Genomic DNA, 12465 nt, shown 5'->3' with positions numbered 1-12465 from the left:
TGAACCCGATGCACTGCACAAGCGCGCTCTCAGCTCCCGGGGGACCGGCTGATGCCTGCCCTGGGCAGCACGTCCTTACAGGGCACCACTCCTCCGCCGCTAGGTGGGTCCTCACCCCAGGCAGTGTCCATTCTAGTTGTTCAGCTTCTTCCCGGTCGCTCACTCACACACGTTTGATCATTCATTCAGGCGTTCCACTAACACCCATGGGGATGGCATCTCTGTGACTCGAAGCTAGAAGCACAGTCTTCTCACAGAAAGTGAAAAAGTGCTAATCGCTCAGTCTACCCGACTCTGTGACCCCGTGGACTGAAGCCCGCCAGGCTCCTCTGTCCATGGAATTCTCCAGGCAAGAATACTGGAGATACTGGAAATACTGCCATTTCCTTCTCTAGGGGATCTTCCTGACCCAGGGATTGACTCCAGGTCTTCTGCATTGCAGGCAGAATCTTTACCATCTCAACCACCAGTGAAACCCAAGCGCCTCCACTGACAAAGGTCACATCTGTGTGTGGCCAGTGCCGTGGATAAAGGGCCCACAGTGATTGGCAGGTGGGCTGCTTTCCACAGGATGCTCAGGGGGAACCTCATAGGGAGGACCTGGAAGCCCATCCCCTCAAGGGCTGAACAGGGGGTGTCCCAAGCAGGGGATACAACAGCAGGTCCTAAGGCCTGGGATGGGAGACAGCCTGGTGAGCTCCAAAAGAAGAAAGGAAGTCAAAACATGTTTGGTGAGAACAGGAAGAGGTAAACAGGCAGGGCCTGGTTGTGCCAGGCCTGCAGTGTGGACATCACACTGAAGGCAGTGCGAAGGAGGCGCCCCATGGCTCACAGCAGGCTCTTGGCACGTGTTGTAGAATGAATGACCGCACAAATAAGTAAGTGCTTTTGTTGGGAGGGGCTTATCTGACTTATGTTGAAACCCCAAGCACCCCCAGCTTCTGGAGTCTGGTCATGGTCTCACAGGGGTAGATGGTGGTTCAGAGGATGGGGACCCTACAGGGAAGGAGCCGGGTGTCTGGGTGCTTGGGGCCTGCCCACCCTGCCTCTGGCCGGTTACCGAGGACAGCCGCCTCATCTTGCTGGACCGCTGGTTGCGGGGCTTGACGAGGAGCTTGTGCTTGGCCGCAGAGTTGTCCAGGCAGGAGGAGAACTCTGGGGGGTAATCGAAGTCAGCCACGGGCACCATGCTGCTGTCCGAGGTCCTAGGGGAGGCGGAAGTTTCGCTCGCTTGCCTGGAGAAGAGCTGGTCTGGAGACTGCGGCCGGGATGAGGAAACCACACAGACCTTCAGGGGACAAGGAGCAGACAGGCCAAGCATCAGCCTCTTGACAGACAGCAAACAGCACAGCCAGCACATCAGCCTCCCCTTTCATCATGTTCATCTCTGGGCTCAGGGTTTGAAATGGTGGGTCAGCCCTGCAGGCCCATCACTCATTTCCAAGAACCCGAGTCTGAGGTGCTCCATGAATGGGTAACTCTGCCTTCGCCCGCCCACAGCAGCTGCATAGGTGCTTCAGACAAGGAACTTTCTCCCATGAAACTGACCAGCCCGATTCCTCTGAGGGTGGGGTCAGGCTTGGCCCCATCTCTGAAAGTCATGGGCAAGGCCCAGGGGTGTGAAAAAAGAGAAAGAATACTCCAGTATTCTTGCCTGGAGAATCCCATGGACAGGGGAGCCTGGCGGGCTATAGTCCATGGGGTTCCAAAGAATCAGACATGACTAAGCAACTAACGCTTCTAACACTAGGTAACATCATGTTTAATTTTTTTCAGGAACCATCATACTGATTTCCATAGTGGCTACACTATTTTATATTTCCACTAACACTGCACAAGGGTATCAATGTCTGTATTCTCTCCACCAACATTTGTTATTTTCTGGGTTTTTTTTTAATAGTAGCTGTCATAATGGGTGTGAGGTGGTACAATGTTTACATTTTAACTCAAGATCATAAGTTTATGCACCTCAATATGATTTAGTCAATGGTCTTCTCAGGAACGAGGCAGCAACAGGACGATGTGAGTGGCCAGCGGCCTGCTAACATAATTATCTCCTACTGTCTGATGCTTTGAAATTAAAAGATGCCTGCTCCTTGGAAGAAAAGCTATGACCAACCTAGACAGCGTATTAAAAAGCAGAGACATTACTTTGCCTGCAACCGTCTGTCTAGTCAAAGCTATGGTTTTTCCAGTAGTCATGTATGGATGTGAGAGTTGGAACATAAAGAAAGCTGAGTGCCAAAGAATTGATGCTTTTGAACTGTGGTGTTGGAGAAGACTCTTGAGGGTCCCTTGGACTGCAAGATCCAACCAGTCCATCCTAAAGGAGACCAGTCCTGGGTGTTCATTGGAAGGACTGATGCTGATCTAAAGCTGAAACTCCAATACTTTGGGCACCTGATGTGAAGAACTGACTCACTGGAAAAGACCCTGATGCTGGGAAAGGTTGAAGGTGGGAGGAGAAGGGGACAACAGAGGATGAGATGGTTGGATGGCATTACCAACTTGATGGACATGAGTTTGAGTAAGCTCCGGGAGTTGGTGATGGACATGGAAGCCTGGTGTGCTGCAGTCCATGGGGTCACAAAGGGTCAGACATGACTGAGTGACTGAACTGAACTGATCTGATGCAAGTACAAAGTTTATCCCTGTCGACTGGGAGAAGACAATTACTAAAATGAGGGGGTGGGACTTTCCTGGAAGGCCAGTGGTTTAAGACTCCAAGCTTCCACTGCAGGAGGCACGGGTTCAATCCCTGGTTGAGGAACTAAGATAAGATCCCACATGCTGTGCAGCCAAAAATTAAAAATAACAAAAACAAAACTATTTGTAAAAATAAATAAATAAAATGAGGAGGAGAGGAATCTAAGTGAACATAATCTCTTTTAGTTCTGTGGCTTTATTGATTCGAGTTCTCAGGGGAATAAACTAGGAAAGATTTTTAAATGAACCACAGGACTCACAGCCATGTCTCCCTCTATGCCCATGGCCTTGACTCCCACCCAGTTGCTGATGCCTCGGGAAGTCACCTGAGACTGGACAGGTGATGTCTTCCCAAGGTAGTTCTCCTTAAAGTCATGGCAGGATGCGGCCATGTCACTCTGAGTCCATGTTAGAACCCTGTGCCCTTGTCTGGAGGGACAGTGATATCCACACTTGCTGAGATTTGGGTTTTCTTTCTTACTGTCTGGGACTCAAGAGAGCAAACAAGATGAACTGCTCTGCACATGGGGTGACTCCATGAGTGAGAATGATCCCCAGCAACGATGTGGGCCGGGGTCACCCCTCTGTAAACCTGAAGGGCCAACATTCCCTGCCTGCTCTTCATGGGGCTCCCAAGTGTGCACTGTCTGAGCAGATGGTCCACCCTGGCTCTGAGGTGGGTGTCTGGGAAGGAGCTGAACGTCTCTGACCCTGAACTTGGGCCTCTGTCCCTGAAAAACCCACCTGCTGGCCACCACGGCTCGTCTTCCTGAAAGGGGATGGGGCCCTCGCCTCTGTCTGAGCTGTCGTTCTGAGAGTCCTTGGGGCCCCTTCCTGATTAAGGAGAATCAAGCTCTGTCTCTGATCAGTGAGGCAACTACGTGAGCTGGGCTGAGATCCGGGAGAGGAGGAGAAGCTGACTTGTCTTTTTATCTGCGGGCTGGCAGCTTCTGGAGCTCATGTTTACACTGCTTGCTCCCAGTTCCCAGTATTCCTGGAATCTGTGCTTCTGGATGATTCTGGAAGTAGAGCATTTAATAGGAGTCTAACAAGTTGCTCTTTGTTGGGGGACTGTGGATCAAAGCCCTGAGGAAGTAGCCTGGGGTTCAGAGGCTTCTGTGGGGTGACCCTGGGTGACAGCTGCTTCACCCTAACCATCCTCAAAAACAGGGGCCCTGACACTGAGGAAGGGGTGGAGTGTGGTGCACGGGGAATAGCCCACTCCGTTCTCCCCCAGGTCCCAGAGGCAACGGGCCAGGCTGCGGCCTCACCAGCAGTGATGGCTGTGCAGCCTTTGGCTGGCAGAGCTGGGCCGTCTCCCTTGCTCTCTTCCTCATCACTCAGAGCAAATGAGACCTGCCAGTCTGCCACCCTTGACCCCCTGTTTCTTACTTAATGGCAGGAAACCTAGACAAGGACCTCTTAGGTGTAATTTTACCTTAAACATCACTAAGCAAACATCATCCATTGTTACCTCACATGCTAGTGCAACTTAAAAATAATCCCATATATTTTCTGAAAAACCCATTCACCAGGAAATGTTATCTTGGCAGTGTCACCAAACACATTTTACTGAAGACCTTTTTTTCATAATAATCTTCACTAAGTTTCTCTGTCAAGCAAGTGGGCCTGTGTGAGGTGTCACAACAGGAAAAGATCAAACAGCCCACAGTCCCATCCTTTTGGGGTTTATGGTTCCATTATATCAAATGCTGTGTGTTGTTTTCCCCTCTTGGTTGACTCACTGGGCCCTAAAAACTTTCAGGGCACAAAATATGGTCAATGCATCTTCAAAACCACAGTAATAAATATTTTATTTTCTTTTAAGTCTTAAAGGCTCAAATTTTGGTTACCGATGATGCCAGTGAATGGGTCCTATTACCCAATTAAAAAAAAAAAAAAGAATGTCACCACGAAAGGAGGGATGTTGAAGACAAAGTCAGCCCTGCCCTGTATGAATGGCTCCTAGTCAGACTATGAAATTTGTGCATCATGGCACTTTATGAGTTTGAGGCTGGGTTTACACTTGAATCCTTAACAGATTTAGAAGCTACCAACTCTCCTATGCTGTCTATCCCAGCTGACTGTCCCAGCTAAATGCAGAGAACCACATTGCTGGGAAAGTCAGAGAACCATGGGATGGAGTGGAGGTGAGTCAGTCTATGGTGGTTCACGTTCCCCCACCACATGGTACAAACACAAAATCACATCCATTCCTGAGGCTCCACCAATGAAGATGCCAAGATATGTGTGTTACCTGGTGATGACACCTTACACGGCCATCAGCCTGTCACCTTTCCCCTGCACCTAAAGGGTGCAGGGTGAGCTTGGAGTCCAGGAAATGGGCCACACCTTCCTCTGTGTCTTCTCTGCTTTTTCGTCCAGCTGGGAAAGCAGGTGCGGGTGGCCCACTGCCCTCTGACCTGCTCGTGGAGCAAGCAGGGCAGAATTCTGGAAGGAGTCATTCTCTGGCCTGCTAGGTGGGAACCCCTGCCCTGGGTGTGTTCACACTTCAGCTATACCACAGCCCTTCCTCTGCCTTCTGAGAACCCACAGCCACACGCAAGTCAGGTAAATACTCCTTTTCCTGCTTTTGAACTCTGGTGCTGGAGAAGACTCTTGAGAGCCCCTTGGACTGCTAGGAGATCAAACCAATCAATCCTAAAGGAAATCAACCCTGAATATTCACAGGAAACACTGATGCTGAAGTTGCAGCTCCAAAACTTTGGCTACCTGATGTGAAGAACCGACTCATTGGAAAAGACCCTGATGCTGGGAAAGACTGAAGGCAGGAAGAGAAGCAGATGACAGAGGATGAGCTGGATGGCATCCTCGACTCAATGGACATGAGTCTGAGCAAACTCTGGGACACTGGAAGATAGGGAAGCCTGGTGTGCTGCAGTCCATGGGGTTGCAAAGAGTCAACATGACTGAGTGACTGAACAATAACAATCTGCCTTTGCAGGGGAACTTCTGAGCTTCCCAGCTGAACTGACTGCTGAAGCTATTTCAGAGCAGCACAGAATCTGCAGAAATCCCCCAAGGATGACCCTTGACCAGGGCACTCGGACCCTCTGTGGGCACACAGGGCAGGGATGTAGCTCTAGATAACGGATGATGGCCCTGGTAATGCCAGCTCCACCCACCCCACCAGGAGGCTTGTCTACAAGGGGAAAATGGTCGTCTGTTTGGTCACTTATGCATTCATGTAACACCAGCGACATATATTTCATCATTCAGCCTGCCCTAGGGACTCAGGTGGTGGCAGTGTGAGCCGTGCTGTTTGTATACAAGGGAAAAAGGCTCAGTTCTTCCTCCTGGATTTCAAAGCGGATGGGGGGCTTCTGGGATCAGTTTCCCACCTTATGGGGTCAGAGACATCTCTCCTGCTTGTCAAACTTTCCCTGTTGCCCTGTCCCCCAGCGCCACATCTCACATTTCTAGCCCTAAACCAACAAGTTCTCAGAGTCCCAAATGCAGACGCAGGAGCCTAGACTAAATCAGATGTGTTACCACTCGCTGCTTGTGCGCAGTCACTCAGTCGTGTCCAGCTCTTTGTGACCTCACGGACTGAAGCCTGCCAGGCTCCTCTGTCCATGGGATTTCCCAGGAAAGAATACCAGAGTGGGTTCCCATACCTTCTTCCAGGGGCTCTTTCAGATCCAGGGATCAAACTCATGTCTCCTGCATTGGCAGGCAGATTCTTTACCACTTAGCCACCTGGGAAGCTCCCTTCTCCCTCCAGCCAAATATCATGAGGACAGAAAGCAGACTCAAACTGTTTTCCGTTTTCAAATGGGATACCTGCTCTGGTCATCTGCTCAGACAGGAAGAATGAGGTTGACTGCATCAGATCTACAACCACCGTGGAAAATGCTCCCCAAACCGTATCCCTGAATGAGACTTGAATTTCTGCTCAAAGAATGAAAATAAATACAGCCCAAGGATGGACAGTGGGCTCCAGTGAGCTGGCTGGAACCCCTCCAGGCACACTGAGCAGGAGTCTTCACGGGAATCACACGGCCCTGTGTGGAGGCAGGGGGAGGAGGCGGAGGGAGCCGGGTGGCGCAGGTGGCACTTGCCTTTATGGTAGTGCTGGAACCAATGTCATGAAGCAGGGACATCTCGGGGGGGCTCCTGGGCAGACCGTCATCCTCAGAGCTCATGCCGGCATCATCTCCCCGCTTGGTTGGAAGGCTCCCAGGAGGAGGCGGCGGCCCCATTTTCACATTACACTGTATTTTTAACTAGATTGGAATAAAGAACATTTGCTGTAGTTTTCATCAGTGACTTTTCTCCCCAAATTCCCCTGCTGTAATTCATTCATTCCGGAGGTATTTTTAACATCCTTGCCCAGGCCGGGGAGCTAAATAAACTCAGTGTCAGCCACCAGTTCCCCTGCTGTTATCTTGAAAGTGAGCGGTTATGAATGAGAAGGAGACATGGGCCCGTCTGTAACCAACTGGGCGAGTCTTGGGAGAGCTGTGACGTGCATTCGATTAGGCTTTAAAATATATCAAGGAAAAGCAGGTATCATTTTAAGACTTCCCAATGCATATCCGCTGCCCAGGAAAGTTTACCTGCAGCGCTTTAATCCGGTCACATACGTTTTCTTGGGAAAACACCCGCACCGGCCGAGGAGGGTCCTGCCCCGATTCAGGGATGAAAATACTGTCGTGGGAGAGGGCCCGGCTTCCCAGCGTGCCCCTCGAGTCCCTAGGAAGAAAGAGGCACTGCGACTATGGGTTTGGGCTTGGGATCAACCTACGGGTATGAGGGTAAGGGCACACCCTCCAGCAACCGTCCAGCCGTATTTTGCTTGTAACTGCTCTGACTCAGCTCATTCCATCAAATACCACAGTCAACTATTAGAAGCTCTGCAGAGCTAGGAATTTTCCTGACATATCTGAAGGAGGTGTGAATTCTTTTCATTAAGGGGAAAACTGAGGTCTGATGAGGTGAGAGGTCCAGAACAGTAGGCCTGCAGAGAGGAAGGGCTGGCAGGGGGCCTGGGCTGGCTGGCAGGCTGTGAAGTGGGCTGTGCTGCACGCCCGGGGAGGGTCAGGTCGTCCCCTGTGGGCGAGCATGCACTCCCTTGGGGGGCCGGAGGCTGTGTTTGCACAGGAGAATGAGGGCCTGCTGGACAGAGGCATCCTCACCATGTGGTCTAGGACATACACAATCACGAATTTGAAATGAGGATGGCGGGCTTCCCAGGTGGCTCAGTGGTAAAGAATCCGCCTGCCAATGCAGGAGACGCAGGTTCAGTCCCTGGGTTGGGAAGATAGCCTGGAGAAGGGAATGACATCCCAATTTCTTGCCTGGAAAATCCCAAGGACAGAGGAGCCTGGCGGGTTAGAGCTCACGGGGTTTCAAAGAGTCAGAGATGACTGGGTGACTAAGAGCAAAAGGACAGATCAGGAAGATCCTGCATGTCTCGCAGCAACTAAGCCCCTGTGCCACACTCCTGAGCAGCAGCTCCTGAGCCCAAGAGCCTAGAGCCCATGCTCTGCGGCAAGAGAAGCCACCGCAGTGAGAAGTGAGTGCCGCGACTCGAGAGGAGGCACCCCCCTCCCCCCGCTGCCCCCACCCTGCTCACTCCACACAACTAGAGTAAAAGCCTGGGCAGCAAGGAAGGCCGAGCACAGGCAAAAATAAATAAGTAAATAAATAATTTACGAACCGAAATTGCCAAGTGCAAAGCCACGCCCCCTCACTGCTGATAATGATACTAGTGCAACTCGGCCAGCGTGACGCCTTCGGGCGTCATCGGCGCAGCCCCTTCCCCGGCCCCAGGCTCCAGGCTCCAATTGGGAATGGAACCCACAGGATGTTCGCAAAACATCCTAAGAGGCTGTGGTAGTTCGTGTCAGATGTTCCTAGTGGCAGTGGCAACCTGAACAATAGGTGGAAGGAGGTGACTCAGACGAGACGAAGGAAGGAAAGCCTGGCCCGCAGACACTGCCATCTTCAGCACCAGCTGCCCCCGACCCTGCCCTGGGCATCCTGTCCCCTGGGAGACCCTGGGGACTCCTGGGTGTGCCCTTGCTCCCCACAGACCTAACTGTGCTGGTTAGCGATGTGAGACGCCTGGACCCTGGGGCCCTGTGCTGTAGAGCTGCGATGCTTGCACCTGGGCACACCTCCTCGAGAGGAACAAAATACAAGGAAACGGTACGGACTGAAAATAACTGCATGCATGCGCAGCTGGGGCAAATTCTGGACAAAAGATACGGAGAGACCAGAAAACCCAACTGCTACTTTTGAAGAGAGGGAAGCAAAAGCAGGGGGCCGCGCATGTCCCTTGCACCCAGCACCACCTAAGCCATCCCTGTAGCCCGACCCCTGGACACACCTCTACCCTCACCCCAGATAAGGAACAAGTTCATCCTTCTCAAGAAGCCAGCAAGCAAGAGAAATTATTGCTTCTTTTCATTTCCCCCTGTTTTAGCAGGGGCCCACATAAAGCCTTGCCTGAACTTCTTCTCTGGCCTCTATTTCTATTGATTGTGCTAAGTTGCTCAGTCATATCGGACTCTTTGCGACCCTATGGACTGTAGCCCACCAGGCTCCTCTGTCCATGGGATTTCCCAGGCAAGAACACTGGAGTGGGTTGCTATTTCCTTCTTGAAGGGATCTTCCCGACCCGAGGATGGAACCCGAATCCCCTGCGTCTCCTGCATTGGCGGCTGGGTTCTTTGCCACTAGCACCACCTGGGAAGCCCACTTCTATTGCTTAAGGAGGCCAAGAGCCCTGGTCAGCAACACTTCCAGCCACGGCAGTAAGTGTGTCAGTGGGGAACTTGGAGTTCCCAAGTGCCCGCACGTGTCTGGGAGAGAGTGAGGCCCAGTGAGAGAACCAGGAGGGCCCCTCTGCCAACAACTCTTGTCCCAGAGGTCACATGCACACCTGGGGCTCCCTCCCGCAGTGGGCAGCCTGTGGCCATGCCCTCTGGAAACCATAATCACTGCCCAAACACCTCCGCACTGCATGTAACTAGAATTTGAGACAGCGTGGAAATGCCCTGTGTCTGAGGCCACTGACGACAGCAGCGTTTATACGCGCAAGAGGCTGGAGGCAGGCCACGTGTCCCCCAGCAGGTGGATGTCATGCAACAGACAACAGAGGCTCTGCAGGCGACCGAGGGGTGAGGCGCATCCTTGGGTACAGGCGACACCAGAGCCTACTAAGTGAAAGATAAACATGGAGCAGTGTTTATGGTGGGTTAGCTCTGACTGGGAAAGGGCTGTGAACATATATGAACATACGTGTGTTTGTGTGTATTTTTTAAAAGGTTTTTTGTTTTTGTTTTTTTAATACCTTGGCTGCACTGGGCAGCATGTGGGATCTTAATTCCCTGACCAGGGATTGCAAGTGCATCCCCTATATTGGAAGCATGGAGTTTCAACCACTGGACCTCTAGGAAAGTTCCCATGTAAATTTTTTTAAAAATAAAAAATGGAGGATAAGGAACAAATGAATAAAAATAGTCTCCTTGAAGGGGAAGGACAGAATAAGATGGGCAGACAGGGTGCCACAGTATTTACTTACAATTACAATTTAATCTTTGAAACTATGTAAACATTTGGCATAGTTAAAAGACAAAACCAAAAAAAAAGGAAAATCAATTGGTCTCTAAAACTAGAAAACAAACAAGTCTAATTTTATATCACGTTGTTGGCATAACCACACAGAGAAAAGAATAATTTCAAGAGACTTTTTACTTTTGACTCTATATCCGTAATAGGATACATTCTAAGACCAAAAAGCACAAAGACAGCAAATTGTAGTTCTTATATCAGTAGCAATGTTGATTTAAAAAAAACAACACAGAACAATCTTTATAGTATGTAATACCTCTGTGTGGGGAAGGGAGTAATAAAATTATTATATGATGAAGAAAATAATTTCGTTAGTCTCATTAAGAGCCAACATTTCCAGTATTAGAGAAAAATGAATTCAAACAAAGAATTAAGGAAGTAAAATTTTTGTACAATTAAATCTGAACTGGAAATATCAGTGAATTAATGATTTCTTTTTCTCTCTTAAAAAGAAATATTTCCTGGCTATATCTACTGGAAAGGCTTAGAAGCAATGATAGCTGACCAGTCAATCCTAAAGGAAACCAACCCTGAATATTCATTGGAAGGACTGATGTTGAAGATGAAAATGGAGCAATACTTTGGCCACCTGATGCAAAGAGCCAGCTCAGTGGAAAACACCCTGATGCTGAAAAACATTGGGGGCAGGAGAAGGGGGCAACAGAGGATGAGATGGGTGGATGGCATCACCGACTCAATGAACATGAGTTTGAGCAAACTCTGGGAGATGGTGAAGAACAGGGAGGTCTGATGTGCTGTAGTCCACGGGGTGGCAAAGAGTCGGACACGACTGAGTGACTGAACAGCTAGCAATCATCACCTCTGGCAGGCAAACTGTGGTCTCTAAAAACCACTTCACGCTAAAGGAACCTGTGAGGAAATGCCTGATTACAGGTCTAGGGCAGGAAATGTGCAAAATAATCTAAAATTTCTCAACAGGCAAGAAAGAAAAGACCCCCTTCAGAAACAAACGGAATGTCAAAACATCAAAAGAACAAGGAACTAATCTGAAGTGACCCTCAGTAGCATAAGACGGGACAACGTGAGCATGAAAATAAATAAGGGTTGGGACTTCCCTGGCGATTCAGTGTAATTCTAAGTCTAATATTAGTAACTGAGAGTCTCATATTGGGCTTCCCTGGTAGCTCAGCTGGTAAAGAATCTGCCTGCAATTCAGGAGACCTGGGTTTGATCCCTGGGTTGAAAAGATCCACTGGAGGAGGATATGGCAACCCACTCCAGTATTCTTGCCTGGAGAGTTTCCATGGACAGAGGAGCCTGGATTGACTGGTTGGATCTCCTTGCAGTCCAAGGGACTCTCAAGAGTCTTCTCCAACACCACAGTTCAGAACCATCAATTCTTCAGCACTCAGCTTTATAGTCCAACTCTCACATCCATACATGACTACTGGAAAAACAATAGCTTTGACTAGATGGACCTTTGTTGGCAAAGTAACATCTCTGCTTTTAAATATGCTGTCTAGGTTGGTCATAACATTCCTTTCAAGGAGTAAGCGTCTTTTAATTTCATGGCTGCAGTCACCACCTGCAGTGATTTTGGAGCCCAAGAAAATAAAGTCTCTCACTGTTTCCATTGTTTCCCCATCTATTTGCCATGAAGTGATGGGCCCAGATGCCATGATCTTCATTTTCTGAATGTTGAGCTTTAAGCCAACTTTTTCACTCTCCTCTTTCACTTTCATCAGGAGGCTCTTTAGTTCCTCTTCACTTTCTGCCATAAGGGTAGTGTCATCTGCGTATCTCAGGTTATTGATATTTCTCCTGGCAATCTTGATTCCAGCTTGTGCTTCTTCCAGCCCAGCGATTCTCATGATGTACTCTGTATATAAGTTAAACAAGCAGGGTGACAGTATACAGCCTTGATATACTCCTTTCCCAATTTGGAACCAGTCCTGTTGTTTCATGTCCAGTTCTAACTGTTGCCTCTTGACCCGCATACAGATTTCTCAGGAGGTAGGTCAGGTGGTCTGGTATTCCCATCTCTTTAAGAATTTTCCAGTATCTGTTGTGATCCATACACTCAAAGGCTTCGACTCAGTCAATAAAGCAAGAGTAGATAAGCACGGAGTGACCATCAGCAGGTGTAAAAACGACCAGATGAGGGTTGATGGAGGGATCAGAATGAAAGAACCCCCG

General features: G+C 49.6%; 1 protein-coding gene across 1 annotated transcript in view; it reads right to left on the bottom strand.

Annotated features, from left to right (window-relative positions):
• Positions 1-12465, bottom strand: part of CRACDL (CRACD like) — a 49021-nt gene that overhangs the window by 20262 nt on the left and 16294 nt on the right. The window contains exons 3-6 of the mRNA XM_068967361.1: positions 7287-7422; positions 6776-6953; positions 5306-5312; positions 1061-1235 (exon numbers count right to left, since the gene is read on the bottom strand). Of these exons, the coding sequence (XP_068823462.1) occupies positions 1061-1235; positions 5306-5312; positions 6776-6953; positions 7287-7422 (496 nt within the window). The remainder of the gene's footprint in view (positions 1-1060; positions 1236-5305; positions 5313-6775; positions 6954-7286; positions 7423-12465) is intronic.

This window comes from Capricornis sumatraensis, chromosome 1, assembly GCF_032405125.1.
Source record: "Capricornis sumatraensis isolate serow.1 chromosome 1, serow.2, whole genome shotgun sequence".
Lineage (NCBI taxonomy): Eukaryota > Metazoa > Chordata > Mammalia > Artiodactyla > Bovidae > Capricornis > Capricornis sumatraensis.
Note: the sequence above shows the minus strand (reverse complement) of the source record. Positions and strands in the feature narration are given on the sequence as shown.